The sequence below is a fragment of the Triticum urartu genome, chromosome 4A (assembly GCF_056163025.1).
Source record: "Triticum urartu cultivar PI428250 chromosome 4A, HENAU_Tu73, whole genome shotgun sequence".
In the NCBI taxonomy this organism is placed as follows: Eukaryota; Viridiplantae; Streptophyta; class Magnoliopsida; order Poales; family Poaceae; genus Triticum; species Triticum urartu.
In genome coordinates, this window is record NC_141876.1 from 344,302,496 (window position 1) to 344,327,615 (window position 25,120).

At 45.0% G+C, this 25,120-nt stretch overlaps 1 protein-coding gene across 1 annotated transcript; it reads left to right on the top strand.

The window, feature by feature from the left end:
• The first annotated feature begins 9,108 nt into the window (after positions 1 to 9,108).
• LOC125551551 (uncharacterized) lies at positions 9,109 to 12,803 on the top strand. Its single transcript, XM_048714804.2, has 5 exons — positions 9,109 to 9,344; positions 10,746 to 10,881; positions 11,553 to 11,690; positions 11,784 to 11,905; positions 12,382 to 12,803. Exons 1-5 carry the CDS (start codon positions 9,277 to 9,279, stop codon positions 12,539 to 12,541), a joined length of 624 nt encoding a protein of 207 aa, XP_048570761.1. The 5' UTR covers positions 9,109 to 9,276; the 3' UTR covers positions 12,542 to 12,803.
• Positions 12,804 to 25,120: the final 12,317 nt, after the last annotated feature.

Genomic DNA, 25,120 nt, shown 5'->3' on the forward strand with positions numbered 1-25,120 from the left:
AACCAAACACTCATGGCCCGACTACGGCGCTAAAATAAAAGATCAACCCAACATGCGACACGGTCCCGATCGTCCCAACTGGGCACCACTACTGATCATCAGGGAAAGACACATAGTAACGGCGTGAGTCCTCGTCGAACTCCCACTTGAGCTCAAGCGCGTCATTTGGAACGGAGTCATCGGGTCCTACATCTGGTTTGGAAGTAATCTGTGAGCCACAGGGACTCAGCAATCTCGCACCCTCGCGATCAAGAATATTTAAGTTTATAGGTAAGGCAAGGTAAGGTATGTGGAGCTGCAGCAAGCGACTAGCATATATGGTGGCTAACCTGTTCGCAAAAGAGAGCGAGAAGAGAAGGCAAAGCGCGAACGAATAACTAGAGAATAACCTGCGGCAAGCATTACTCCAACACCGTGTTCACTTCCCGGACTCCGCCGAGAAGACACCATCACGGTAACTCACACAGCTGATTCATTTTAATTAAGTTAAGGTTCACGTTATCTACAATCGGACATTAAAAAATTCCCATATGCCCATAACCGCGGGCACGGCTTTCGAAAGTTCAAATCCCTGCAGGGGAGTCCCAACTTAGCCCATGACAAGCTCTCACGGTCAATGAAGGAATAGACCTCCTCCCGAGACGTTCCGATCAGACTCGGTATCCCGGTTCTACAAGACACTTCGACAAGTTAAAACAAATCCAGCAACACCGCCCGAATGTGCCGACAAATCCCGATAGGAGCTGCACATATCTCGTTCTCAGGGCACACTCAAATGAGACATCCTACGAGTAAAACCAACCCTCAAGTTACCCCGAGGTGGCCCCGCAGTCTACTCGGTCGGACCAACACTCAGAGGAGCACTGGCCCGGGGGGGGGTTTAAATAAGATGACCCTCGGGCTTCGAAAACCCAAGGGAAAAAGAGGCTAGCTGGAAAATGGTAAAACCAAGGTTGGGCATTGCTGGAAAAGCTTTAATCAAGGCGAACTATCAAGGGGGTCCCATTATCACCCAACCGCATAAGGAACGCAAAATCCGGGAACATAACACCGATATGACGGAAACTAGGGCGGCAAGAGTGGAACAAAACACTAGGCGAGAGGCCGAGCCTTCCACCCTTTACCAAGTATTTAGATGCATTAAGATAACAAGATAATATAATGATATCCCAACAAGTAAAAAATGTTCCAACAAGGAACGGTCTCCAATCTTCACCTGCAACTAACAACGCTATAAGAGGGGCCGAGCAAAGTGGTAACATAGCCAATCAACGGTTTGCTAGGACATGGTGGGTTAGAGGTTTGACATGGCAATTTGGGAGGCGTGATAAGCAAGTGGTAGGCATCGTAGCATAGGCATAGCAAAAGAGCGAGCATCTAGCAAAGCAAAGATAGTAGTGATTTCGAGGGTATGATCATCTTGCCTGCAAAGTTGTCAGAGTTGACTGGATCCTCGAAAGCAAACTCAATGGGCTCCTCGTTAGCGAACTCGTCTCCCGGATCTACCCAAACAAGACAAACAAGCAAACGGAACAAAATCAACCACGTGCAAAGCTCAAACAACATGATGCAAACATGGTATGCTATGCGGGATGCGATATGTGATGCATATGCAAGATTTGACAAGGAATGAATGAATCTGGCCTCAACTTAGAAACCCAAGTGTGCCACTGGAAAGGTGAGGTCAAATCGCTTGAAAACGATATAAAGAACGCCGGAATCGGAGTTACGGTTTGGAAAAGGCAAGCAATTCAAATATGGCACCGGTCTGCGATTTACAGCAAGTAGCCATCTAAATGCAACAAGATGAACATGCTACAGCACTCAAACATGGCAACAAGATACATGAAAGGGATTCTTTCATGATGCTTAACAAAAGATGAACACTGAGCTACGGCCAATTCATCCATTAACAGGTTCAAACAAGCATGGCAAAAATGCATTTGGAGAACAGATCACAGACTTAGTGAAATTAACACTTGTCTGGAATTTCAGATCAGGTAGCACACTTGGTAGTATGACAACTATATGCTACAGGGCCTTAACATGGCAAAGTAAAGCATGGCATGGAGCTACTCAAAGAGCTTAACAAAAATCCCTTAGTGACCTTGAGCCAAAAGGGATCAGAAAATACATTTGCAAGCATGTGAACATGGCAAAAACATAATCAGTTCTCAGACTTAGTGAAAACTGGAACATGCAAAAATCAGATATCAAGTAGGCATGTTAACGAGCTCGACGCACTCACTACAGAGCATGTAATGACAATCTAAGCATGCACCCATCAAAAATACACATTATACAAGCTAGACATGGCAAGAACAATAACATAGCATGCACGGATCAACTACAACATCCTCGGCAAAATCGCTAACAAGTAGACAATCTGCCCAGATTCATGAAATAGCAAAAGTAGAGCTCGATTGACTCAAGCTAGGGTGCTCCATAATTGCAAACAAAGACATGGATGGATAGAGCACTACAATATTAACAAAACATCCTTACTGATCATCCTCAAAAGAGGCACAGATCACTAGGAAACAACATGAGCATATGGCATATTGAGATAAACAGATCAAGGACTTTGTGGAATTGCTAAGTCCCTGAAATCAGCATTAACAAATGCACCACTTTGTAAGATTGTGCTAGTCACCACACACATCACAAAAATAGATGGGTTGCACCTCTGGATAGATGGCAAAAAATATAACAAAACTCATGTAGAGCTCAGGGGCATATCATGCACACATTAATCATGGCAAAAACGACAAATATCTAATTGGCGTAGCAGATCTGACAATTATCTCAAATAGCATTCTTCCAATAGAATTTCGGGCATCCAGATGAACTCAAATGAAAATGATGCAATGAGATGAAATGATGTACTCTGTGAGACGAACATTTTGATATGCTATATGCCCAAAACGGAGCTAAGGATGCAAAGTTATGGCACGATGAACATAGCAAAATAATTAGGGTTTCGGGGCAAAAGTGAACCGGATCTATTCCCAGATCTAGATCCCGCCGAGCGCGGATTACGAGGATCGCCGGAAACTGTTCACCGGGGGCGGGGACGACGCCGGAGCTCGGGGAAGAGGAAGGAGAGGCCAGAGCCGGGGCCGGAGTTGGTGCAGACGGCGGTGGGGCTCGGCTCCCGCGGCTCGGGCGCGCGGCGGCGAGGTCCGGCCGACGCCGGGCGGTGGCCGGCACGGTGCGGCACGGCGGGGCAGCGGCCGCCAGCGAGGAGGCGCGGTGGCGCCGGGCGGAGGAAGAGGCGGCTCGGGCGGCGCTGAGGGAACGGGCCGAGAGGGCCCGCGGCGGGCTTGCCGGGCCGCGCGGTGGGAGGTGGCCGACGCTGCCACGTGGCGGCTCTCGGTTGGGCGGCGGTGGCGGCGGAAGTTGTCCGGCGCCCACGGACACGTCCGGCGCGCGGAGAGGAGCGGGGCTAGGGTTAGGGATCCGGAATTTTCGGGGGAGTGCACCTATTTATAGATAGAGGGAGCTAGGAGAGTCCAAATGAGGTGCGGTTTTCGGCCACGCGATCGTGATCGAACGCTCTAGATGATGGAGAGGGTTTTGGTGGGTTTTGGGCCAAATTGTAGGGGTGTTGGGCTGCAACACACATGAGGCCTTTTCGGTCCCTCGGTTAACCGTTGGAGCATCAAACGAAGTCCAAATGGTACGGAACTTAACAGGCGGTCTACCGGTAGTAAACCAAGGCCGCTTGGCAAGTCTCGGTCCAATTCGGAAATGTTTAATCCCCACACACGAAAGAAAAGGTAGAAATGACCACCGGAGGAGAACGGGGCGCCGGAATGCAAAACGGACAACGGGGAAAGTGCTCGGATGCATGAGATGAACACGTATGCAAATGCAATGCACATGATGACATGATATGAGATGCATGACAACGACAACAACACACGGAGACAAAAACCCGAACTCGAGAAAATAAAATAACTTAAGGCCAGAAACGGCAAGAGTTGGAGTACATAAAAGGAAAATCATATCCGCGGTGTTACAACGTTGTTGCAAGTTTTACGTGGCTGCTACGGGCTGAGCAAGAACCGTTCTTACCTACGCATTAAAAACCATAACGCGGTATAATGATTTCTTTTTGATCTTTAGAAAGAACCCTGTTCATTGAATCTGATTCAACTAAAGTTGGAGAAACTGACACCCACCAGCCACCTGTGTGCGAAGCACATCGGTAGAACCAGTCTCGCGTAAGCATACGCGTAATGTCGGTCTGGGCCGCTTCATCCAACAATACCGCCGAATGAAGAATCAACTAGTGACTACAAGCAATATAAATATACCCACGCGCACAACTCCTTTGTATTCTACTCGTGCATATAACATCTATGCATAACCCTGGCTCGGATGCCACTGTTGGGGAACGCAGTAATTTCAAAAAAATTCCTACGCACACGCAAGATCATGGTGATGCATAGCAAAGAGAGGGGAGAGTGTTCTCCACGTACCCTCGTAGACCATAAGCGGAAGCGTTATGACAACGTGGTTGATGTAGTCGTACGTCTTCATGATCGACCGGTCCTAGTACCAAAAGTACGGCACCTCCGCGATCTGCACACGTTCAGCACGACGACGTCCCACGAACTCACAATCCAGCAGAGTGTTAAGGGAGAGCTTCATCAGCATGAAGGCGTGATGATGGTGATGATGATGCTACCGGAACAGGGCTTCGCCTAAGCACCGCTACGATATGACCGAGGTGGACTATAGTGGAGGGGGCACCACACACAGCTAAGGGATCAATGATCAACTTGTGTGTCCTAGGGTGCCCCCTGTCCCCGTATATAAAGGAGCAAGGGGGAGGTAGGCTGGCCTTGGGGCGCGCCAAGGAGAGAGAGGAGTCCTCCTCCTAGTAGGAGTAGGACTCCCCCTTTCCTAGTCCAACTAGGAAGAAGGAGGGGGAAGGAAAGAGAGGGAGGGAGGGAGGGAAAGAGGGGGCGCCGCCCCCTCCTTGTCCAATTCGGACTCCCAAGGGGGGGCAGCCCCGTGGCCCCTCCTCTCTCTCACACAAGGCCCATGCTGGCCCATTAGTTCCCCGGGGGTTCCGATAACCCCCCCCCCCCCCCCCGGCACTCTGATAATTATCCAATGACCCCGAAACTCATCCGGTGTTCGAATACAGTCATCCAATATATTAATCTTTATGTCTCGACCATTGCAAGACTCCTCGTCATGTCCGTGATCATATCCGGGACTCCGAACTACCTTCGGTACATCAAAACACATAAACTCATAATGCCGATTGTCACCGAACGTTAAGCGTGTGGACCCTACGGGTTTGAGAACTATGTAGACATGACCGAGACACGTCTCCGGTCAATAGCCAATAGCGGAACCTGGATGTTCATATTGGCTCCCACATATTCTATGAAAATCTTTATCGGTCAAACGCATAATGATATACGTTGTTCCCTTTGTCATCGGTATGTTACTTGCCCGAGATTCGATCGTCGGTATCTCAATACCTAGTTCAATCTCGTTACCGGCAAGTCTCTTTACTCGTTCCGTAATGCATCATCTCATAACTAACTCATTAGTCACATTGCTTGCAAGGCTTATAGTGATGTGCATTACCGAGAGGGCCCAGAGATACCTCTCCGACAATTGGAGTGACAAATCCTAATATCGATCTATGCCAACTCAACAAACACCATAGGAGACACCTGTAGAGCACCTTTATAATTACCCAGTTACGTTGTGACGTTTGGTAGCACACAAAGTGTTCCTCCGACATTCGGGAGTTGCAGGATCTCATAGTCATAGGAACATGTATAAGTTATGGAGAAAGCAATAGCAACAAACTAAATGATCATCGTGCTAAGCTAACAGATGGGTCAAGTTAATCACATCATTCTCTAATGATGTGATCCCGTTAATCAAATGACAACTCATGTCTATGGTTAGGAAACATAACCATCATTGATTCAACGAACTAGTCAAGTAGAGGCATACTAGTGACGTTCTGTTTGTCTATGTATTCACACATGTACTAAGTTTCCGGTTAATACAATTATAGCATGAATAATAAACATTTATCATGATATAAGGAAATATAAATAACAACTTTATTATTGCCTCTAGGGCATATTTCCTTCAAATAGATTGAGAGGATGAATGTTGCTGGATAGAGGAGGTGATGGACAACAAGTTCGGTGGGAAAAAGCAGCTAAAAGGGTGTGTGGTGTTTGTAAGAATAGAGAGAAGATGCTTGCAATTTTGGTATGGTTGAATATTATGTGCACATGCAATGTGCTCATTCATGGGAAGGAAAATGATCATTTTGTTTACAAATTCATTTATTGAGCCATGACAACGCATGGACAGTCTACTAATAACATATCTTTACCTAATAATAAATTACGGAGCCTTTCATAGTTCTCCATATGTCCCGTTTTATTTCCCTGCAGTAGACCCGATCTCCTTCCTTTTGATTCAAAATATTACCTCTTCGATCCAGGAACAAAAAAGGTTTGTGGTCTACCCACTTTTTCCATCAGGGAGGAGAACGATTGATGTTGGGTGTGGGCTTCCATCCAAATAGTCTGTTGGCCCAGTCCATCCAGGAGAGAAAGTCAAAATCCGAGCACACAGCTAGCGATTCGATCTACAACTCGAAGCAGCACTTCTCAAAAGAAAAAAAAACAACTCAGAGGAGCAAAGGGGATACATCCATGAAAACTCAGGTTCATCTTCGATCCAAACATGGCGCCGGCTTTCAAGCCGTGGTGCTCGGTGCATCGAGAGCGGTTGATTGAGAAACCAGTTGCGCTTTGTTGCAGGTGCCCGCGCGACGATCTCGACGACCTCCTTAGAGATGAAGCCGCTCTCTCCACCGCACAGATTGAGGCTACGGTGCAGGGGGCACCCCGACCCATAGTCCGCGTTGACGTTCCTCTATGAAGCGCTCGAAGCCTCCTCCGTGCCTGGTCATCTCCACTAGGCGATCTCACATCCCGAACCCTATCTCCAGTTTCTTGTCCCACCATCCAACTCTCAATGTCAGGGAACGACCTTCCCACCACAGGGGCACAGGGGGGCTCGCCTCCTCCGTGCACACCATGGACGCCATAATGATTAACAAGGGGGCATGCGCGCATAGCGTTCCATCGACGGGATGACCCTGTTGCACATCACGGCAGGGATGTCGTGTCTCGTGTGGTGGTGTGGTGGGCGTGTGCTCTGCCCAAGTTGGAAGCAGACGTGGAGGACGGATTTGGTTCAAATTTTTCATTATCCGGTTAGCTGATTACAGGACGGGCTCCAGTAACGTCTATTGCAGCGATGACGCCATGGTGGCTGCCACCGCCACATGCTGGAGCTGGTCGTCTTCTAAAAAAATGGCATTTGGCATAATTTTCTGCTGATTCAGGGCACCTCTGAAGTAGTTGTTTTTTGCAGACTTCATTACACAATCAGATGTATCAGATTGCGCCTCTTAATCCTTTTATTTGATTTTGAGACAGCGTACACCATTTAGCATGTGCTGATTGTTTTCCTTAATCTGCTCAATCAGTGGAATGTCTGAACAAAAGGACTTGCTGTGTGCAATATTCGCTTTGAGTTCTAACTCTGTCAAACCGTCGAACCTCTGCAATGCAGCTGGCTGCCATCTCAATATCTCCTAGCTAGGATAGGTAGCTAAATGAAAATAAAGAACAAGAACTAATTGATGGCAACTGAATCTAACATTCTTCATCGTCATGGATAAGTGTAATTGATAAAGCCTGAAAGTATGTGGGTTTTGCACTTTAGAGGAAACAAATGCCAAATGTCGAACATGCTAGAGGAGTAGCTCTAAAGGCGCAAAGCAGGGGCGTGCCAGGGGAAATCGTGGATATCTCGGCAGATCCAAGATGCGATTTCAAGCAATGATCATACTGGTTTGCGAGTACGAGGGAGTACCGACGACGGAGTACTGAAAGGGGATGGACAAGGAGAAATTAGACATGAGTCGGAGGATGTGTTGGAGGAGCATGTTGTCGACGAGCACGACTGGTCGTTGCCCAACCAGGATTCCTTCCGGGCAGGTAATTATGGCCATAAATGAAACTGGGTTCATCGGACATGCCTATGTCGCTCCTACCAAGGCATCAGTGAGCACCAAGGACACACCCCCTCCTTCCACTTTCTGGGGGGAGGGAGGGTGGGATATGGGGACGTCACCGATATTTGCACTGTAGGTAAACGCTTTCCTCGCCGCTGCCTTATTTTTGGTGTTTTTAGTTGCCTGAGGGCGGTTTCTTCTTTGCCAGTCTTTCTCCTGACTATGTTCACAAGGTGTATATTGTCCATAGTATTCGCTAAGTCTGATGGAATGTTTGAGACGAGACAATACCTTTTGAACATTCGGAAATAAGTATAGATATAACTGAATGCAAACTTTGCATGGATTATGCTTGAAATGATGATGTTTTCTTCGGTCAAGTTAAAATTTCTGACATCACAGATGTTTGTTTTGACAATTGTTGAGTTACTCAATTCCAGCCTGTGATAGGTAAGTGCTTTGTATTGTCTTAACCTTTAACAATAAACATTTCAAAAAAAGACTTTGATAATAATATCTTCAAGTTATTTTACTATATTTTGCTTGATACAATTTAGTTATACTTATTCAATAGATCTGTATAGTTAGACAGAGAAGTGATGGGATAAGTTAGTCACAATCAGTGTTCTTATATATAATAAATATGTCCTCTATATCTCGAAAACTGGTAATATGGTTAGGAAAAATGGTAGTACGCGACCATCATCATTGAAGGTACGACATATCTTTTTGTGGTGCATATAATTTATTAAAATGCGAACTTGGTTTTTTTTAAAAAGGGTCAAATCTGATCTTTAAAAATGGTTGTGTAGCATTATTACCTAATGTATGATCGTTCTTCGCGCTTCCGTCACTATCCTTTTATGAAAGATCTTTATGCAAAGATTCATTTTTTCTATTGCAACGCACGGGTACGTTATTATCATTGTGTTCATCCTCCGGACAGAGACCAGACCCGATCTCTTTCCTCTCGCCATAAATTCTCTCCCTTTCCCATCACACAACCCTCTCTTCGAGTCGCCCCCCCCCCCCCCCCCCCCCCCTCCCCCAACCGAACTTCCGCCTCCGGCCACCCACCCACCAAGGTCCCCCTCCGCTCCGCGCCGTCCCCGCTGGACCACCGCAGCACTCGCCTGTCCGATCGGGAACGAGGGAGTGTGCCACAGGAGAGCGCGATCCGTCCCTCCGGCCCCAAGATGAGCGCCATGGCAGACGCCGGCTCTCATATCGCCGCCGTCGTCGCCACCTCCACCTGCGCCCACTGGTTGGTTACCCTGTTCCCGTTCCGCGCCGTTACCTCTTCGCCTCTTCTTTGGTGGCGTGCGTGCGTGCGTGCGTCGTTTCAGGACGATTACATATCGTGCGCTCTCTTCGTTTTGGATCTGAGCTAAGGAAGACCCGGTTTGATTGGTCCTGAAAGATCGAGGTTGTGTATTGGATTAATTACTCGAGCGTGCCACACGCCCACACGATTAAACAGACTTTCTTGGACAAACTAGGTTTCCGCGTTTGCTAGTTATAAGCCGGCTGGATAGGTGACCGTCGGTACTCCTGAGAATGTGTTCATTGTGCAGCTTATTGAAAAAGGTCACACTAGCAACCGATGTAGCATCTTGCATGATGTGCTAGACCATCTTGTCCCGCCAATGCCTGGTCATACTTGCTAATATTAACTTCCATGAGAAACCATCAAACTGAGTGGAAGGGAAAGTACTCTGATGCTTGGTTTCTCTACTTACTTAACGGAGGTTCCTGATGGAGTAGGTTTGAACAACTATTGTTTCAAAGCAATCCATTTGTTAGTTGGAGAAAAGATATTAAACGGATTAGATTATAATTCGTGATCATTGATGCCAGGACATTGTTAATACATTTCTTTATATTAAGTATGCATTATTTGCTTTTGGCATCATATTCTAATCACAAGTATAAAGGATGAACCTAGTATTAGTTGGTAGAGCTATGGGATCAGTACCTTATCGATCTGGATTGCTTCTAACTACCACTGTCAGTTGTGTCAAAAAAAAAAACTCTCAATCAAGCTCTTCACAGTCTATGACTTCTATTGTTGTAGTTTGATTGATATCTGCCAGGACCATAGCGGTATTTCTCAGAATATTTCGACACTGAGAACTAGTTGAGTTAAGTTTGAATCATGATCCGCTGGCACGAAGCACTGTGGGCCGTCCATCTATCATCCAATGTCTTTAGTTCCTCCTTACCGCTTCACTGTTGAAGATGATCAAGACGACGTCAATTCTTCATCGGATGGCTGGAAGGCGTTAGGGTTGTTGTTTGCTTTCCAGCAAAAGGGCTACAGTGGCCAACTGCCCCATCTGCTTTTCTTTTGTTTCCTACAATCTTGTAAGGCTATACAGCCAGGATTCTAGAGCCTTCCGGGACATTCTGCTTGCATTGGGGTAAACCCTAGCCGCCAGTGTTCCTCGCTGCTATAGCTGTTTTTAAGGGCTGCCACTATATACCATAGCCCGCTATTTAAAACATTGATCAGAACTCGTTCTAACTTCCTCGCAATCAAGCTCAACTTTTGCTAAGTTCTGTTATTCAGTGAATACTTGTCTGAATTTAGTCTTCAGACCATCTTGGGTCTGGCAATGTCACAAGTTGGTTAACAATTTTAGTTTTTGCATCTTCTTTTCTCCAGTCAACGAGAAATTCCATCATCAAACATCGACTTGCATTCCGTACACTGTGCTCGTAACCTTCAAAAGTGCGAGCACTGTGGAGAAATGGTTCCCAGGAAGCTTATGGAAGAACACTACAATGAAAATCATGCTCCGGTATGTTTGCAGTCTGATTCTAAATGCATGTTTTGAGTTTTGCAGTCTGATCCTAAATGCCACGTTTTTAGTTTTCAGAAGATTATGCCATAATGTTGGTTCTCATTGTGTATTTCAGAAGATTATGCCATAATGTTGGTTCTCTTTGTGTAGTTTATGCTACATTTTTCATTTTGGTGGTGCATATTCTATATCTTATCTAAAGTGTATAGAAGACTTCATCAATTACACAATTGATTCCCTGTTAAGTTCATTTTGGTGGCTGCAAGTGATATTTAAGGTAGAGAGTAAGAAAGCGCATGACAGAGTTTTAAAACATAGCCAAAAGAAACTGAAGCTAATGTGACACGAAGTCTAAGCTACTAGCTGCAACAAGTATAGAAACCAAGTCGTGTTAGAATCAAAATTATAGGAAATAATATTCTTCTTCCAGCACATGATGGCTAGTTATCTTCTTCTTGTACTTGTATAAACTGGACACACATCTCCTTAGCTTGTTCGCCTTTTCTTGTACCTGCAAATAAGAAAGGCACATTTCTTCAGCTATGCTAATTTTATCACAATTGAAACCAGGAGCTAATGCAAAATGCACATATTCCAGGATTTTGATAACAGCTTCTGTTTTTTTTTTCTGTTGTACATGTGCAATAAGTTTATCTTATCAAATGCAGGTAAATTGCTCCCTGTGCAAAGAAACCTTGCGATCGGAGATACTTGATCTTCATAAAAGTGAACAGTGCACACAAAGGATGGTTGCGTGTGCATATTGTGAGTACGAATTGCCTGCAATTGATATTCATGAACATCAGGTGTAGTTTGTTGTTTACCTTTGAAGGTACATATTTATTTGAATTTGTTTGATACATGTCGATTTGTTCTGATCATAGTAGTTTGAGATACAGGATGTATGTGGAAACCGAACGGAGTTTTGTCAAACATGCAAGAAGTATATTAGACTTCGTGAATGGATAGGGCACGAAATGCAGTGCCACGTTAGCTCAAATGGTTCTGAAGAATCATCAAGGTAAACATGTTCCCACATGTCCCAAGGAGTTGTTGAATTTTGTTATTTTGGTTATCGGGTATCGTACAATGTATGATCCATTTAAAGATTAGTGTTGCTCAGTCTATACATTATTGACTACTTGTTTTCAGTGATCTTTATTTGTGTTGCTAAACTAAATGCAATCCATTATCTGCAAATAGTACTCCCTCCGTCCCATAATATAAGAGCGTTTTTAACACTACGCTAGTGTCAAAAATGTTCTTATATTATGGGACGGAGGGAGTATATCCTAGACGGGATCCTTACATACTTAGTCAATGTAATTCAAAATCACTTCAAAATTTGATTAGGTTACAAGTCAAAGATGATAACCTTTTCGTAGATCCTGTATGTTGATGTTTTTTTGTTTTGATTTTATAAGCAAGTATATTGTTGCTAGAATTTTGAAGATACTATAGTAGACCTCTTAGCTAACCAGATGTTTGAAATTTCAGTGCCAGAACCTTTCCAGAGAGAGAAGTGCGGCCTCCTCTACCGGTACGACCAGCGCGTGCTGTGCCTGCTGCACAACACAGGCGACTTCTCTTTACGGTTGCTGTAACTGGAATCGCCGTCATGGTTGGATCAATACTGTTCCAGAAGGAGAGTTTCTAGGTCTGGCAGCCATGGACTTCATATGTCAGAGTTGTTTTCAACAGTAGTATGATAGATAATATAATCTCTTGATGTATGATGTTATCCCCTTTTTCAGTTGGCACGTCTTGCTTGCTTAAGAGTACAGTTCCAGTCATGGCCTTGTTGGAAGAATCGAAATAACCATCCAAATATTTGTTGTTCTCAGTGCTATGTTTAAACGTTTGAAAGAAACTATTTGTAGTCCTTTTTCAGTTGGACCTTACTGGGTGGACTTGGCATAGATGTACTGTTGCAATGTTGGTACTGCCGTTGATTTTCTTTTTGAAGGAAGACAACGCATTCCATTAATCTATATATACCGATATAAAAAGACCCAAGGGGGGCAGATCCAACAAATCTCTGCCATCAAATAGGTTAATCTGACAAACCAGCCTTCTAATACAAACTTGGGAAATTGGCCTTGCCAATTATCAGAACACTCTGCTGCTACATGACATTCGCGCTTACAATGCACTGTGGAAACATCACTTAACCCTTAAGCCCACATGTATAAGAAATCAGTCATATTCATCACTAACAACAGCTTGCATCAACACCATGCAATCTGTTTCAAACATCACTTTTTGACAGCCATTTGAATACAACTTGTTGAAAAGCTAGAAATTCAGCATGTCGTGGGTTTAAAACATGCTCAAGGTTACCTGCTACAGCAGCACGCCCTGGTCATTTCTGAGTGTGAAGCCTCAGCCTGATTGTGTTGCTTCAATGAAGTGGCGCCTTTCACCTTTGGGTTGTTTTCTTTGCGTAGTGCTTGCTCACGCTTTTTACCTTCAAGCCTATGACAAATGGTAATCAATGGAAAATGCTATGTCTGATATATTTTTTATTCCATTATTTATTTTGTTTCGTTCGTGCGACCATAACCGTAAAAGAAGACACACTTTCACACACTCTAGTTTCAGTTCAAAAATTTCTTGTAACACCGTTTTTGAATCGGAGTTGCTCATGATATTTGGTCTGTGTGGAGCAACCCAGGAAGTAGTGAGCTCCCACCGACAATTTGCCCGTAGTGTGATAATTTTTGGAGAAAGCATTTAATACCGTGGTAAGTTGTTGTCGATGAAATGACTTCAGTCCTGTAGCTATTTTGGTGCGGATGTTGTTGCTGAACATGTGACTTAGTAATCTTGGCCGGAGCTGGAGCTGCAATCTGTTCGTGAACGAGATCAATCGTATTGTAAATAATTTTAAGCCATCTTCTGCTTCAAACTTTTGGTTGACAGGGCAACACTCGTGTTTTCTGGTTGGCTGCGATGGGCTTTCATGAAATGCATCGAGATTTTTCGTTTAACGATATAATGCTGGCCGAGTTGCATGTGCACTTGTCAAATGCCATTACTGAAACCACCTAACGCTGTCTGCTTTTGTTTCACCTAACGCTGTCTGCTTTTGCTATTTACATGTGCTGAAACGCTAAACAAAATAAATCCGATGCTTCACATATGATAAACCTTGAAGATATATACCCTTTTACAGGTTTGCGCAATCCAAACACTGCATCGCAGGGGTAAAACCATACTAGTGCTCCAGGTTAAAATTGCTCAAAAGAGAGAGATAACAAAAATATTTCGCATGGATGAAATATAATGTCTGGAAATAAAGGAATTGTGTGGACCAGAGGCAGGTACAGATTTTCATGCGGCCGCCCAATCATGGCACGCTTGTGCAGGGCCTACCATTTTGATTTTGATTTTTCGAGATACATAGGCTCATGTATGACGCTAGCAACTCTAGTTTCCACGTTTTACCCCGACTCATTGGCAACTTATACACTCGTCATGTGTTAATTGATCAGAAGCAATTACATAGTTAGTTACTGAGTTACTTTTTTTTGAGGAAAGCCATCATGGTGATTTTATCGATCTAGAATGTATAAAATTTGGAGGTTCCTACTATTAAAAATGTTAGACTTATATTATAAGTCATGTACCCCTTTGTATTTATCCCGTTGTATAAGAGGTTTCCTGCATATGTTTCACATCTGTACATATATATATATATCGGCCTATGACTTCATGGGAATACAAGTTGCTTTCCTAACATGGTATTAGAGCTTTAGGGTTTTTTTTCGCATGCGCAACTCGTGCTCCTATCGATCCACGCCCTCGTCGATCTCCCTCCTGCTCCAGCGCGCTCGAACTTCTCCAGCCGCCAGGGGCGCCCGGTTCCTCCCATCGCTAGGTCCTCCAGCACGCCAGGGGCGCCCGATCCCTAGGGCTCCCGATTCCTCTAGTCGCCAGGGGCGCTCGCCTCCTCCCGATTCCTTCAGTCGCCAGGGCTGCCTGATCCAGTCGCCAGAGCCCGATCCAGTCGCCAGAGTCCAAGCCGCGCCTAGCCTTTCTCTGGATCCAGCCGCGCCTGCCTCTCCTGCGATCCAGCACTCCCGGCGGCAACCTGGGTGCCAGCGCCTATTTTCCTGCAGCCGTCCCCTGCTGCTAGCGACGGCTGTCTGCGGTTCTCGTCGGGATCGTCTCGTACTTGTTTCCTAAAAAAATGTCTGTTGCATCTGGCTATGTTGTTGTCCCTCACTGTCCGGTGATTTTCGATGGTACTAACTACACCGAGTTCACTGGCTTTATGCGCATTCACATGCGTGGCATCCGTCTTTGGGGTGTTCTTTCTGGCGAGGTTTGCTGTCCGCCACGTCCGGTTCCTCCGGTGGCCCCTACTCCGCTGACTCCACTGGTTCTTGCTCCGGATGCTAATCAGACCGCCAAGGATGCGGCTAAGCTTACTGATGAGGCTGCTGATCGTACTTATGATGAGAAGGTTTTGGCTTATGAGGAGACTCGCTTACATGGTGCTGGTTTGCTGGAGGTTCCCTCTGTGCTCGCTACTCAGGCTCCTACGCCACTGTAACATCCCAAATTTTCAATTTGGAATGTTATACATTAGATCATCATTGCATATCATATTTTATTTTGCATTTTGGTTGATCCTAGAAATCCTAAGCAACTCAATGACCCACGGAGAGAGTTGGGGATTTCGTTATTTTCATATTTGAGTTTTCTCAAATTTTGAGAATAGGATCATTTGATTTTATTTATTTTATCATCAAATATTTCTATTATAAAAATATGAGAGAGGGAATAAAATGACTTTCCCAAAATAAAGAAATATTAAGGATTTAATAATAAAATCAAATAAGATTTTATTTCGGGGTTTTTCGGTATTTTATTTGAATTTAGGAAAAATGTGCGTTTTTCAAAATTGCATTTAGGTCCCAAATAAATGTTCACCTTGTGCGGCTTGATTTTAGAAATCCGTGAAAATTTATTTCGGAATTTTTGGAGTCGGTTTAGTATTTCTTTTTATTTTTCTTCTGCGCGTAATTATTTTAAAAAAATGCGCACCGACCTACGGGCCGTGTCCGACCTGGACACCGGCCCGGGCACGCTTTATAAGCCGGGGCAGCCCACCCGGGCAAACCCTAGCCGCCCCAGCCCCAAGCCGCCGCCGCCGCCGCGCCGCCTCGCCGCCCGCCGCCGCCTCGAAATCCGTGCCGTTTTTTTTTTTCGAAAAACCGTTTGGTTTTTCGGTCAGTTTTTTTAGATTCGTTTTTTAGATAGATCGGTTTTTCCGGTTTATTTAAATAGTGAGCGTTCGTCCGTTCGTTCGTTCTAGCGAACGTTCGTCGTTTTTCTTTTTCTCGGATTAAATCCGCGATTTTTTTCTGATCGCGATTCCTGATCCGATTTTCGTTTTAGTATAACTTTTCGCTCGTTTATCGGAATCAGGCGATTCAAGCGCCTGGAGTTTCGTCTCGAAACCCTCTATCCGTTTAACCAACTTAAACAAGATTTTGCTACTGTAAAATTTGCCCTAGATCCAGATTAGTAGAACGAAGTTGTTTTCTTTCGCCGTTTGACTTTCGTTGCTTCGTTCGATTTGATTCTTTTTGCCAACCGGAGTTCTTAAGTTGAACCTTCTGGTTAGATCTCTTCTTTGAGTTTTACCCGTGCATTAGATGAGTACTTATTGTATGCTTGTTTGTTTGTCTGCGATAGAATACCCGGAGTGCACCGCCTGTTACTTCGAATCTCTTGGTTTTGCGGATCATCAACAAGGCAAGTAACACTTTGATCATTCCTTTACTACTACCCAGTTTTATTGCATTAGATCAATCCTCACACATTGCATGATTAGGATCTAATTAAATTGTGGGATGGGAAGTAGTTGAGGTAGTACCTATTACCTGTTTATTATCAAACCTTTGGGAGTTACTTCTACGTTTGCTTATTATGCCATGCTATGCTAGTAGACGTGGATTGGGTGAGTGATATCCATGACAGATGTGAGTTTGTTAATTAGTGGTTTAACTAAGGTGGCAACTTAAACACACATCTGGGTGGATTGAGGCACCTGGGTATTCCAGGACTTGCCTGTTTTCTTTTGGACCGCCACGCAGGCTCAAAGGGATCATGAGACTATTCATACTAGAAACTTCCGTGTGCAGCCACAAGCTATTATGGGCTCTAGCATAGTTGACTAAGTTGTGCGAACTCTTACAGTGGTAGAATACCAGATGTAGGGGAAGTAGGTGGTACGGTCTACCCGATCGTAAGGTGCTAGCGCTTCTGAAAGACTATGTCTCGGTCATCCGTCTTCTCAAACACCATGTAGTGCGAGAAACCAAACGAAGGTGATCGAGTCTTGTGGGGAAAAGTGCGCAAACCTCTGCAGAGTGTAATAAACTAATTATGGTTAGCCGTGTCCCCGGTTATGGACATCTTGAGTATCTAGTACCTGGATTATCATGTGAATCTCAACATGTTACTCTAAATTAATTTTGTTGGGTTATGTTTAATGATGATGCTTAATTGGGATTGAGAATGCTGTCAACCATTCTCAATGTTTAACAACTACCATGTGTCACACCCTCGATGCGGCTATATCTCCCACGTGTCGAAGCACGATTTAGAGGCATAATCGCATTGAAAGCAATGTCGCAAGTGAGGTAATCTTCACACAACCCATGTAATACATAAGGGAAAAAGATACATAGTTGGCTTACAATCGCCACTTCACACAATACATGAATACAACATTACAACATCCAAATACAATCAAGGTCCGACTACGGAACCAAAATAAAAGAAGAACCCCAAATGCGACAAAGGTCCCCGATCGACCCCAACTGGGCTCCACTACTGATCAACTAGAACGAAACAACACAAAGGACAAGATCTTCATCGAGCTCCTCCTGAGATTGGTTGCGTCATCTGCACGGACTCATCGGCACCTGCAAGCTGGTTTTGGAAGTATCTGTGAGCCACGGGGACTCAGCAATCTCACACCCTCGCGATCAAGACTATTTAAGCTTATGGGTATAGTAAAGGTATGAGGTGGAGCTGCAGCAAGCGACTAGCATAATATGGTGGCTAACTTATTCGCAAAAGAGAGCGAGAAGAGAAGGCAAAAGCACGGTCGAACAACTATGATCAAGAAGTGATCCTAGAACAACCTACGTCAAGCATTACTCCAACACCGTGTTCACTTCCCGGACTCCGCCGGAAAGAGACCATCACGGTTACACACGCGGTTGATGTATTTTAATTAAGGTCAACTTCAGGTTTTCTACAACCGGACATTAACAAATTCCCATCTGCCCATAACCGCGGGCACGGCTTTCGAAAGTTCAAATCCCTGCAGGGGTGTCCCAACTTAGCCCATGACAAGCTCTCACGGTCAACGAAGGATATACCTTCTCCCGAGACATTCCGATCAGACTCGGTATCCCGGTTCTACAAGACACTTCGACAAGTTAAAACAAATCCAGCAACACCGCCCGATTGTGCCGACAAATCCCTATAGGAGCTGCACATATCTCGTTCTCAGGGCACACTCAGATGAGACATCCTACGAGTAAAACCAAACCTCAAGTTGCCCCGAGGTGGCCCCGCAGTCTGCTCGGTCAGACCAACACTCTGAGGAGCACTGGCCCCCGGGGGGGGGGGGGTTAGAATAAAGATGACCCTTGAGTCTGCAAAACCCAAGGGAAGGTGGTAGGTTGTTAGTGCAAATGGTAAAACCAAGGTTGGGCATTGCTGGAGGAGTTTTATTCAAGGCGAACTGTCAAGGGGTTCCCATTATTACCCAACCGCGTAAGGAACGCAAAATCCGGGAACATAACACCGATATGATAGAAACTAGGGCAGCAAGAGTGGAACAAAACACCAGGCATAAGGCCGAGCCTTCCACCCTTTACCAAGTATATAGATGCATTAATTAAAATAAGATATATTGTGATATCCCAACAAATATCATGTTCCAACAAGGAACAAACTTCAATCTTCACCTGCAACTAACAATGCTATAAGAGGGGCTGAGCAAAGCGGTAACATAGCCAAACAACGGTTTGCTAGGACAAGGTGGGTTAGAGGATTGGTTCAACAATATGGGAGGCATGATAAGCAAGTGGTAGGTATCGCAGCATAGGCATAGCAAAAGAGGGAGCAACTAGCAAGCAAAGATAGAAGTGATTTCGAGGGTATGGTCATCTTGCCTGAAATCCTGCAAGGAAGAAGAACGATTCCATGAAGAAGACAAACGGACGAAGTTGAACGGATCCTCACAAATGCGACGTTATCGGAACTAACCCGAAGAAGCAACACCGGAAAGAAGCAAACAACATAGTAATCAACCATCACATAAACATGACATGATGCACAACCAAGTATGATGCATGTCCGGTTTAATGATTCATGGCATGGCAAAGTGCACAAACAATCCTACAAATTAAGTGGAGCTCAATATGCAACGAGTTGCATATTGACGAAACACCACGTCAATTATTTAGTTCTCTCCCGTTTAGGTACTCAACAATATTAAATGTTGGTTAACATGGCAAGAGGTGGAGCATAAGTAAACTAAACATTTAGGAAAGTTTAAATGAGGCCGGAAATAACAAACAACAATTCCGGTAAATCCCCATATGCATTTATCAATTTGGTGCAACAACAATTTAAATATTTTAATTGTTGTTATCATGATGCGGATGACGTGAACAAGTTTTATGCAATTATTATTAAAAGTTGACAAGAGCATTAAGAAGCATTTGTCATCGTGGCGGAAACGAAAGGGGTGCCACGACAATGACAGCGGAAATGGTGCCACGGCAACATTCCGGTTCCGGTAGCTCATGGAGATACCGGCGCAAAAGGAAAAGTGACGGGAGCGTGACATGCGATGGAAGGCGGGGTGATCCCGGTAACCGGGCTCCCACGAGACGACGGCATGGCAACGGGGAACATGCAAGAAACACGTCGGGCACGGTGCAAGCACGAGCATTTCATACAACATATGCATTCGTCCATGGGCGGTCGTTTCGGGGTTATAGCTTCGAAGCGTGCGTTATCGGAGCGGTTCGGGTCAAGCGGTGTAGTCGTTCACGATCGTCATTGGAAGTAGTGGTACTCGGCGATGGTAGATGAAGTATTTTGTTCACGCGACGGTATTTGAACTTGACGGTTTCGAGCTCTTCGAGGGTCGTCGTGGTACTCGGGGTCTTCGGACCTGCCGGTCTCGTTCTTGCGACGTTAGTTGAACTTGACATATCTGAGGGATCTGGGTGTCGTGGTACTTGGCGTTCTTGACAATTCCGAAGACGGCGGTAGATGTACTTGGTGCAATATGGTCTTCGGGTACTTGACGACTCCGGCCAGGGCAACAAAACATAGTCGAACTTGACGTTTCGGTGTTGTAGTGGAACGAACGTCCGTATAGCCTTTCCGGCGTAGGTACTTGACGGTATCCGTGCGTAGAGGTACTTGGCAGTTTCATGTAGACGAACTTGAGGTGCGTTCTATCCTCTCTGGCGGCGTTAAGGGACGAGGAGGGAGCGAGGGGAAGGAAAACAGGGAGGCTAGGGTTCGGTAGACAGGGGCCAGATGGGCCTTCGGTGCAGATGGGCCTTAGAGGCCGGCGGCTGGGCCTTAGGCCACTTAGGTGGGGAGAGGGAAAAGGTCAGGAGGCCTGCTGGCTGTTGGGCTCCCTCCCTCTCTCTTACTCTTTTCAAAACAGAAAAAAAGAAAGAAAAAAAGAGGAAAAGAAAGGTTAGAGAAAGAGTTTGGGCACGGGGATAATTTTCACGGACTCGTAAAAATGTGCACGGTCCACGAAAAATAGGAGAGGCATGATTGCAAGGATTTAATTCAAAGTCATTTGAATTTAATTCAAATGGTTTGAACATGGGCTAGGAATTAGAGGTGTCCAAAAATGTTCGGATTTTTGGTGGAGCTCTGGAAAATGACGAAAGAATATAAGCAAAGTTTGGGGACCAAACTTGAAGCGAGAAAAGGCATGTGACTATTTGCAAGTGTGTTAAGGTGAATACCAAATAATTGGAATATTTACTATAGCTCTCTAAATATCGGGAGGATATGTTATAAAGAGAATCACCATGTGAATTCCCTCAGTTTAAATGGACTGAAATTCCATACGGTTTATTTAGTTGAGATGCAAAAGACTTATGAGATGATGGCATGATGACATGATGCAATGCACATGATGCAATGAACCAAAAAAATCACACGACGAAACCCGGAAACCCTGGAAGGCATCTGAAGCTCCGGTCTTGGGCGTCACACCATTATAGTTAAATAAATCTATTTCTTTGAAGTAGGGAAAAATTGGCTTTACGCAAAACTGTAACAATAGAGCTTTCCACCAGCCAAATATGCATATAGTATAGCTGTTTCATTCCATTACTCTCTATGTGTTACATTGCCAGCATATTTCATGTGCTGACCCGTTTCGGGCTGCAACGTTAATGTTGCAGACTTTTCAGACGATGATTAAGGAGTTTTTAGGTCGTGGTTCTATACTCAGTGATGCCGTTGGAGTTGATGGACTCACTTATCTTCCAAGCCTTCCGCTGTTATCGTTATTAGATGGCCTTAAGCCATATTTATTGTAATAAGTTCTCTATGGAGACACTCGATGTAATAAGTGTGTGATTGCTACTCTGCTATAAATCCTCCGAGTACTGTGTGGTGTCAGCATTACTAATCCAGGGATGACACCGGAGCATAGAGATCAGACTGTTTGAGGTCTGGTCGCTACAGAGATGGTATCAGAGCACACGCTGACTGTAGGACACGACCACTAAGCTAAAAGACCTACATCACTTTTCACTCTCTCCTCTTCTGACTTCTCATCTTTTCTACTCTTTAGGATGGCGGATGCAAGGAACAAGTTCACGCAACCGGATGAAGATACACCCTTTGGACGTCACTTGAAGGAAGTCACGAGATACCTGAACATAGGAGTACCAAGCTTCACCGGAACATACAACGCCACTTTACCTGAAGAAGAGCGCTGGATGATTCGAGTTCAAGTTCCAGGAAGGACGTTCATGCCAGCCACTGAGCCCATAGAGTTTTCTTTTGATGCACCAACTTGGAGTCTAGGAAAGAGCATGGCAGCTCACATCGCCATGGGACGCATTGGAGAAGTCTACCGCAAGGATCTCAAGGATACTATCTACCAGATTTGTGGGCGCCGAGATGAACACTGGGAGATGATCAGCACCAGGAAGGATAGATCAATCGCAGCTTTTATCCAGGAGCTAAACCAGCACATTCGACGACAGGAGAACCAGATGTGTGCCGACATGATAGATCTGAAGAAGGCTAAGACTAGAATCAAGGAACTGGAGGAAGAACTCAAGGCTACACGTGAAGATTATGAAGAGGAAATTGAAGTATTGGTGGAGAAGAATGACGACCTGATCAAGAAGATTGGAATATTTATGGGAGGCCCTACGCCAGTAGAGGAAGACGAAGAACCCAAGGAGATTAGCCCGGAAGACTACATCATCATCGGCGGCACCGATTCGGATCCAGATAGTAGCGATGATGACTATGTTGATGAAGCTGGAGCAGATATCATGGAGTCTGCAACCGAAGAATATTTCTAGTAGATCACCTCATCAGTAGTAGTAGTCCACCATGTAAATATAGTAGTCCGAGCACTTGTTGAGATAGATAGATCGATTGTATGCCCTTGTTTGATTGAATGAAGTGAATTGTTTGCTTTTGCCTCATGTGCATATGGGTAGTGTTTTCTCTTTAGACCCCCTCTATTCTTACATCTCATCTTTTCTAAAAAACCCCTCAGATGCCTCCGAGACGTGACCCCGGATTTGCCTTTCCACCGGAGCTCACCCAGTTGATCCAGCAGTAGAACACATTGATGTAGTTGCTAGTCCAGAATCAAAACCAGGGGAACAACAACAACAACCCACCACCACCACCACCTGTTGATCACTAGCCCGTTTTCTTAGGCTGAATCCGCCAGTATTTTCCAGTAGCACCGAGCTGATAGTAGCAGATGATTGGCTCCGCAAGACAACTAGGGAGTTAACCACAGCAGGATGCACAGATGCGGAGAAGGTGAAGTTTGCCGCACATCAGCTAGAAGGACCCGCAGCATCATGGTGGGAGAATTTCACAGCCACTTTCCCTGTCGACACTGTCACATGGGACCAGTTTCAGCAGGCTTTTCATACTGCACATGTTTCAGCAGGAGCTATGGCCATGAAGAAGCATGAGTTTCGCAACTTGCGCCAGGGAGGACGGACAGTTGGCCAGTATGTGGAGGATTTTAGTAAGTTAGCACGTTATGCACCAGATGACGTCGCTATGGATGCAGCTAAGCAGGAGAAGTTTCTGGAAGGACTGAATGATGAGTTGAGCATGCAGTTGATGGTAGCAACCTTAAACAACTACCAGGAGTTGGTAGATCGTGCTCTTATGATTGAAGGGAAGCAGCAGCAAATTGAGAATCGCAAGAGGAAGTATGGACAAGGGAAGTACACTTCAGGAGCTCAGCAGAAGCCACGTTTTACCCCTAGACCGGGAGGACATTTTCAGCATACCCATGGAGGAGGTAGCTCGCACAATCACAATGGAACCAAGAATGGTAATGGCAATGGAGGAAGAAACGGCCAGAACCGCACCAACCCATCAACCCCAGCCAAGAAGGACCTGAGTCAAGTCACTTGCTTTAAGTGTCAGAAGACCGAACATTATGCCAATGAATGTCCTGAAGGCCAAAATGGCAATGGAAGTTCTGGGAAGAAGCCAAACCCTTTCAACAGGGGACAGGTGAACCACGTTAGCGTGGAGGAGGTTGAAGCTCAGCCCGATGCAGTAATAGGTAAGTTTTTGGTTAAGTCATTTACTGCACTCGTTCTTTTTGATACTGGTGCATCGCATTCATACATCTCAAGGGGATTTGTGGATAAGTATAACCTATCAACCCAAGCCCTTAGGTCACCCATGTTAGTAACCTCGCCTGGAGCAGAGTATGTGGCTAGTCTATGGTGTGATCGGTTACCATTAAGGATTGGTAACTATGTTTTTCCCTCAGACCTAATAGTATTGGAATCCCAAGGATTGGATGTGATATTAGGCATGGATTGGTTATCAAAGTATGAAGGGAATATTGAATGTGCTAGTAAGTCAATTTTGCTTACCACCCCAGAAGGGAGAAGGATCAAGTATGTATCCCGGCATGTGCCAAAGAGGACTCAAGTAAATTGCCTAACAGGAGTTGTGCAGGAGGAAGTACCAGTGGTAAGGGATTTCCCTGAAGTATTTCCAGAGGAGTTGCCAGGCATGCCACCGGATAGAGATATTGAGTTTTTGATTGAGCTATTGCCAGGCACAGGGCCAATATCAAAGAGACCATATAGGATGCCAGCAAAGGATTTGGTGGAAATTAAGAAGCAGATTAAGGAGTTACTAGATAAGGGATATATCCGCCCAAGTTCTTCACCTTGGGGATCGCCGGTACTTCTAGTGGAGAAGAAGGATGGATCGTTAAGGATGGTTGTTGATTATTGAGGATTGAATGAAGTAACGATCAAGAACAAGTACCCACTACCAATGATCAATGATCTGTTTGATCGATTGCAAGGAGCTAAGATATTTTCCAAGATCAATCTGCGATTAGGATACCACCAGTTGAAGATTCGAGAACAGGATATACCTAAGACAGCTTTTACCACCAGGTATGGGCTGTACGAGTATACCGTTATGTCATTTGGTCTGACTAACGCACCTGCCTATTTTATGAACATGATGAACAAAGTATTTATGGAGTTTTTGGATAAGTTCGTCGTAGTGTTCATTGATGATATCCTGGTTTACTCGAAGAATGAAGAGGAGCATAAGGAACATTTGCGACTAGTACTTGGAAAGCTCAAAGAACATCAATTATATGCCAAGTTCAGCAAATGTGAGTTTTGGTTGAAGGAAGTAGGATTCCTCGGACACGTTATATCTAGAGAAGGTATAGCAGTTGATCCCACTAAAGTTGATACCGTGACCAAGTGGGAAGCCCCAACAACAGTTGGAGAGACCCGGAGTTTTCTTGGACTCGCAGGATACTACCGGAGATTTATTGAGAATTTCTCAAAGATTGCGAAGCCTATGATTGAGTTGTTGAAGAAAGATACCAAGTTCATATGGACGGAGGAATGTGAGGCTAGTTTCCAGGAGTTGAAGAAACGTTTGGTTACCTCACCAGTGT